Consider the following 6,493-nt stretch of genomic DNA (forward strand, 5'->3'; position numbering starts at 1 on the left):
CCGGGGCCTCGGCACAGCCCTTCCCTATCCTGAAATGATGTTCCCTCACCTTCTCACTGCAGTGACCTCTCATCCTGCCCCTGCACCGCTGTCCCCGACTCCCTGCTCTGCTGTATGTTTGCAGAACATTTAACCTTCTAACATATGGTGTGCTCATTTATACATTTATTGCTTCTTTCCTCTCTCCCCTCCCGAAAACATCAACTCCTCGTCTGCCTGTTCCCATCATGTCCCACCAACCCAAATAGAAACTAGTACACAGTAGGTGCCCAATAAGTCCTTCCTGGATGAAGGAAGGAGGGGAGGAAGCAGCTCCCAGAGTGGCGACCTTGGACTGTGCCTCAGTTTCCCTAGCTGTAGAAATGGGGCCAGGCCGCCCATGACCTCACCTGTCCCTCCTGCCACCAGGCTGTGGGTGTCCTGTTTGCAGCTCCGGCTCCCCAGGGCCTGCTCTGGCCTGGGCTGCCCAGCTCAGCTGGCTCCCGGGGGACTGGCTCTGCTGACACCGGATTCTTTCCTGGACCATCCAGCTGCCTGGCCGACACTCGATCCTGGCCCCACTTCCAGGCCAGTGACCGCTGGCCAGCCTGCTCGGGCCAGGGCCCCAGACTCCCTGCCGACAGACAAGGGGCCGTCTGTGCCGTCTGGAGGGTGTGGTTGCCCGGGGCTCTGCGAACCCCGCAGAAGCCGCCAGGATCGGGGAAGGTGCCGGCACCTGTAGCCCAGAGCTGCGTGGCCAAGGAGCTGACACCAGGAGCCCCGGACCGGCCCCTGCCCACCATGGGGACCCTCCCCTGTGACCCTGCTCCACGGCTGACCCCGGTGGCCCTGGGCCGGCGGGCCACCGAGTGCCAGATCCCAGAGACTGGTCTGAGGAGGTCCTGCGGGGTAGTCCCCTTGGAGAATGGTAGGTGGGCGAGGGGGCCGTGGTGGTGGGACCCTTCCCTGCTCCAATGCCCCCGCCCCGCTGGGGTGTCTGGAAAGTGTGGGAGCCTGGCTGGAAGAGGGAGTCTCTAAGCCCCTGCGCTTCCCCAAACCTCAGTTTTCCTTCCCGCAGTATGGGTGTGAACGTGGCGTTCCTGTGGGCCCGTGAGTTGAGTGTCTTAAAGGCCAGGCACCTTTCCCGGCGCTGAGGGTACAGTGGTCAAGAGAGCAGCAGAGGTCCTGTGGGGGGACGGACACGAGGAGAAACAAGCAAGAAGCCTTTGCAGTGTATTCACTGGCGGTAACTGTCTCAGAGAGAGCAGCAGAACCTGGGAGCCTGTGCAGCGGTCCGTGGGGTAGCTGAGCCTCCCTGACTCTGACACTGACCCTGGAATCTCGGCTCCGCCTCGGCCCTGCCACAGTTTCTCCATCTGTAGCAAAGTTGCTGGAGTCAGATTCCGTGGCCTATGTAGCACTGACATTCTTGCAGAGGCCACCAAACGTTGCAACTGTGACAGTGTATCTCTGTGTCCAGGTGTCAGTTTCCCACCTGCGACAGTGTATCTCTGCGTCTGGGCCTCAGTTTCCCACCTGTGACTGTGTATCTCTGCCTCTGGGCCTCAGTTTCCTCACCTGTGATTGTGTATCTGCGTTTGGGCCTCAGTGGTCCCAGGGTGCCCCAGCCCTGCAGCCCCTCCCTCCTGTAACTCCTGTGACTCACAAAGCCCCTGCCACTCCCCCCACCACCCCCGGCAGCTCCTACTCCCGCACCCCTGACGTGGAGACTGGCTGGAAGGCCAGGTGGGGGCTCAGGGGCTGGTCCCCTGTCTCCCCTCATCTCTCAGGGTGCATGGCCCCAGGCCGTGACCCTCAGGCTTTGGTCGCAGGCTCCGGGCCAGGCTTGTACGCCCTGCCGTCCACCGTCGGCTACATCAACCACGACTGCACCAGGGTGGCTGGTCCCGCCTACTCGCTCTTCCGGAGGCCCAGCGAGGGTAAGGCCGGTGTGGGAGAGGTGGGCGTCCAATCTCCCACCCAGAGTATTTCCTCACCCCCTTAGATCCAAGCTCTCATTCAGTCAGGCAGGAAGCCGGGACAGTGTGCAAAGTAACCCCCGCTGTGTGACCTTAGGGAAGCTGCTGTGCCTCTCTGGTCCCTTGTTTCCTTATGGAAGGGGAGTAGTGTGTGGTTTTGCAGGGCATTTGCAAATTCCTTGCTGCTTGACTTGGGCAAGCTGTGTCTGTTTCCCCCTCTGTAAACAATGAGGGTACAGTCCTTACTGAGTTGCGGTCAGGATTAAATACACCTTGGATGTCTGGAGATGTTCATTAAGTGAGGATTGGATGCCTTCAAAGTGGCTACAGCAGTGCCTGGTCTCCAGTCAGAGCTCCACAAAGAAGGGCTGTGGGTGTGAGTGCCGCCTCAGGTCCTTGGTCAGCGGGATGGGGGCTCCTGGGCCGTGATGTCCCACGGGGCGTGTGGAGGGTGGAAGGAGAATCCTTCGTGTTTGGACAGGAAATGTTGGCGAGACAGCAGGCTGTGGGGCTGGCCTGGTCCATGGGCGACCCCGCCTCTGTGATGTCCACTTTCCTCCTGGCCAGAAGGGGTGCAACAGGGTGTGAGTGAGCATTGGATGCAGTGATGGGGCGGACACGGGGCCCCAGCCACAGCCAGCGGCCCATTGTGTGGATGGTGTCACTGCCGTGTACCCGCAAGCCTGTGCCTTCATGGCGTTGCCCACACGCTCCTTCACCCACTTTCTAGAGCGCTCGGGGTCCCAAGTGGGCTGGGCTGGGGGCTGGAAGGGTCCTTGCTCTGTGGGGACTTTGCTTCGTGTGGACAGAGGCTTGTTGGGAGGTGCGGCGCCAGCAGCCTCTTCTCAGCCTTCAGAATCAGCAACAATCCCAAACCAAAGTGAGAGAAAACTCAGGAAGCTGCGAGTGGCCCCAGAAGGCAAACGAGGGAGTCAGCACCACATCTGTCACTAGGAAGGATCAAGAACTGAGCCTATGGCCCAGAGCAACCAGGGTTGCCAGGTTCTAATCCCAGTCACAGGACCCATCCTGGGACACAGGGACAAATAGACTGGGGAGTCGGGGGTAGTGGTGGTTACTGTAGACTTTGCTGAGTGCCCAGGGAAGACTTCTTGGAGGTGGAGGCATGGGATCTGGGCTTTGTAGGATGAGTAGGAGTTTGGTGGAGTCCCCTGGAGAAAAAGGGGACTCCAGGCAGAGCTTGCAGCATAGGCAAAGGTGGCGAGGTGGGAAATGCCATGAGTTGGACTGTGCTCATTTGTCATGAGCATGCTTCATGTGTGTGTACCATGTCATGTGTGCACACATACGCATAGTACTTAAACCAGTTGATCCTTGTCAGACCTACTACACTTAGATGCATGTCATTTATCCTGGAGTGGGCTTATAGACAGTAACAATGGCAATCATAGTAACTGGCCCCAATTTCTTTTTTTTTTGAACGCGTTGGGTCTTCGTTGCTGTGCGTGGGCTTTCTCTAGTTGCAGCGAGAGGGGGCTACTCTTCATTGCAGTGTGCAGGCTTCTCACTGCAGTGGCTCCTCTTGTTGCAGAGCACGTGATCTAGGTGCACAGGCTTCAGTAGTTGTGGCACGAGGGCTCAGTAGTTGTGGCTCGCAAGCTCTAGAGCGCAGGCTGAGTAGTTGTGGCACATGGGCTTAGTTGCTCTGTGGCATGTGGGATCTTCCCAGACCAGGGATTGAATCCATGTCCCCTGCATTGGCAGGTGGATTCTTAACCACTGCACCACCAGGGAAGTCCCAATTTTTTTTTTTAAATCGGTGCATGTTTTCCACTTTCTTTTTTTAAAAATCTATTTATTTATTTATTTATTTATTACTTATTTGTCTGTGCCGGGTCTTAGTTGCAGCACTTGGGATCTCTGTTGTGGCATGCGGGATCCTTTAGTTGTGGCGTGCGGGATCTAGTTCCCTGACCAAGGATGGAACCCGGGCCCCCTGCATTGGGAGCGTGGAGTCTTAGCCACTGGACGACCACGGAAGTCCCGTGCCAATTATTAAGTGCCAGGCACTGGACCACCCCCTTCCGTGGATCATCTCAACGTCCATCTTCACATCCTGCTAGTGCGAAGAGGAGGCTGACCTGGGCGGAGAGCTTCCCCAGGACCTGGCTCTCAGAGCCCGACACAAGCCCCTCCCTCAGGCTGGCCACCTGCAGGCAAGCCCAGGCTCTGGAAGGGCTCTCCTCGGACCCTTACTCGGGCCTGGTTCTCTCACTCTACACAGAATTCTACTGGTCCAGGAGCTGGTCCCCTAGCCCCTGGCAGAGGACAGGTCAGGGGTGGGGCACAGCAAACGGGACAGCTTTGATTGCAGGGACACAGACGGTCAAGACCCAGGGCCCCCAGGTCAGGGTAACCATACGTCGGTGGGCTGAGTCCCTACCCTCCAGGATGGGGCCAGGGGCCTCGGGGGGTGGGAGTGCCTCAGGGTTCAGCAGGGCACCGAGTAGGCGGTGGGGCCATTGGCGGCGCCCTTAGGACCCTGGGCTCCTCTCCCCAGCATCTCCACAGGAGACCAGCCCCGGGCCGGTCTACTTCCTGGACCCGAAAGTCACCCGCTTTGGCCGCAGCTGCACCCCTGCCTACTCCATGCAGGGCCGGGGCAAGTCTCGGGGTGAGTATCTGACCTGTGCTGCCCTACCAGGACCCTGCCCCTTCAGGCTCTCAGCGAATCTCGTGCCTCCGTACTCATCTCCCCTCCCGCCCCCGAGTTCTTAGACCTTCAGTGTCTTTGGAACGACAAAATCCGGTGGACTCAGAAGAGGGGTCAGGGGCCCTGAGAGAACCTGAATGGGTGAAGTGGCCCAGGGTGATGTGATCCTGGGCACATGTGGTGCCACAAGGGCAGCTGGAGCTCATCCTCGGCATCAGGAGACAATAGGGTGCAGTGGGGACTGTGGCAAATGCAGCCATCCCCTTCGCGGGCTCCAGACAGCTCCCTCTCACCTAGAGCGCATCTCCCATCCAACCACCCTTTCATCTTTGACCTACCACACAGCTACTTGTCAATCCATCCATTCATACATTTGCCCATCTATCTACTCACCAACCTACCCACCCATCCACCTATTCATCATCTAATCCACCCACCCATCCACGCACCCACCCACCCACCCGCCCATCCATCCACGATCCACTCATCCACCCACCCACCCATCCACGCACCCACCCACCCACCCATCCACCCACCCATCCATCCACGATCCACTCATCCATCCACCCACCCATCCACCCATCCATCCACGATCCACTCATCCATCTACACACCCACCCATCCACCCACCCACCCATCCATGCACCCACCCATCCACCCATCCATCCATCCACCCACACACCCATCCACGATCCACTCATCCACCCACCCACCCATCCACCCATCCATGCATGATCCACTCATCCATCTACCCACCCACCCACCCACCCATCCATCCACCCACCCACCCATCCACCCACCCATCCATCCACACACCCATCCATCCACAATCTGTCAATCCATCTACAACTCCCTGAATCCATCATCTACTCATTCACTCCTCATCCACCCACTCGCTACCCATCCTTCTACTCACCCATCCACTCCAACATGTACTAAGCCAATTGCTGAGAGCTGAAGTAGATTTGACACGTCCTTGCTTTTTGTGAGACCCCAGCCTGGTGTGGTTAGATCCAGGTGGGGACCATCTCACCTCAGTGTGGCCATGTCTGGAGAGGCGGAGAGACCCACCCCAGGGGGATCTCAGGAAGGGCTGTGAGGGCTCTGCTTAGGAGGGTGTGGGGAAGGCAACAGGGAGAAGGGGCCTTTGGCACTGTCTTGAAGGAGGAAAAGCAGCTCCTGGGAGGTGGGAATGGGGAATGGGAGGCATTCCTGGCAGAGGGCTGAGCTTGGGCAAAGGCCAGAGGCTTGAAAGAGAACAGAGGGAGGTTGGGCTCTGTGAGCTCCACGACGCATGTGGCCATGGGGGGCCACGCCAGGTCCTTGAGGAGGTGAGGACCCTGTCCATTGCCAACCTTCCTGCCCCATTCTCACAGATCTGGAGGTGACGCCCGGCCCTGGGGCCTACAGCCCAGAGAAGGTGGCCCCCATGCACCAGCGGACCCCCCCAGCTTTCACCCTGGGCTCCCGCTTCCGCCTGCGGCCCCTGGACACCTCAGCCCCTGCCCCCAACACCTACACCCTGCCTTCCCTCTGGGGCTCCCAGATCTTCACTAAGCCCAGCAGCCCAAGCTACACAGCGGCAGGCCGCACGCCCCCCGCCCGACCCCCGCAGGACCCCACTGAGATACCGGGTCCAGGCCAGTATGATAGCCCGGACCCCAACGCCTACCGTCAGCGCCGGCCGGCCTTCACCATGCTGGGGCGGCCCCGAGCCCCACGCCCCCCGGATGAGACGCCTGGCCCCGGCACCCACAGCCCTGAGCAGGTCACCATGACCAAGGCCAGGGCCCCGGCATTCACCATGGGCATCCGCCACTCCAAACGGGCCACCACCATGGCCGCGGACACCGCACCCTGA

General features: G+C 59.5%; 1 protein-coding gene across 1 annotated transcript; it reads left to right on the top strand.

The window, feature by feature from the left end:
* Nucleotides 1–780: 780 nt before the first annotated feature.
* Nucleotides 781–6,493, top strand: CIMAP1D (CIMAP1 family member D). Its single transcript, XM_007176695.2, has 4 exons — nucleotides 781–907; nucleotides 1,812–1,919; nucleotides 4,480–4,593; nucleotides 6,009–6,493. Exons 1-4 carry the CDS (start codon nucleotides 781–783, stop codon nucleotides 6,491–6,493), a joined length of 834 nt encoding a protein of 277 aa, XP_007176757.2.

Source organism: Balaenoptera acutorostrata, chromosome 2 (genome assembly GCF_949987535.1).
Source record: "Balaenoptera acutorostrata chromosome 2, mBalAcu1.1, whole genome shotgun sequence".
Taxonomy (NCBI): Eukaryota; Metazoa; Chordata; class Mammalia; order Artiodactyla; family Balaenopteridae; genus Balaenoptera; species Balaenoptera acutorostrata.

Bases quoted from the DNA above. Each gene is read 5' to 3' on its own strand.
- CIMAP1D (XM_007176695.2), top strand. From the start codon at position 781: ATGGGGACCCTCCCCTGTGACCCTGCTCCACGGCTGACCCCGGTGGCC. The intron at 908-1,811 runs GTAGGTGGGCGA...CTTTGGTCGCAG, and splicing joins GGTAGTCCCCTTGGAGAATG to GCTCCGGGCCAGGCTTGTAC. The intron at 1,920-4,479 runs GTAAGGCCGGTG...TCCTCTCCCCAG, and splicing joins CTTCCGGAGGCCCAGCGAGG to CATCTCCACAGGAGACCAGC.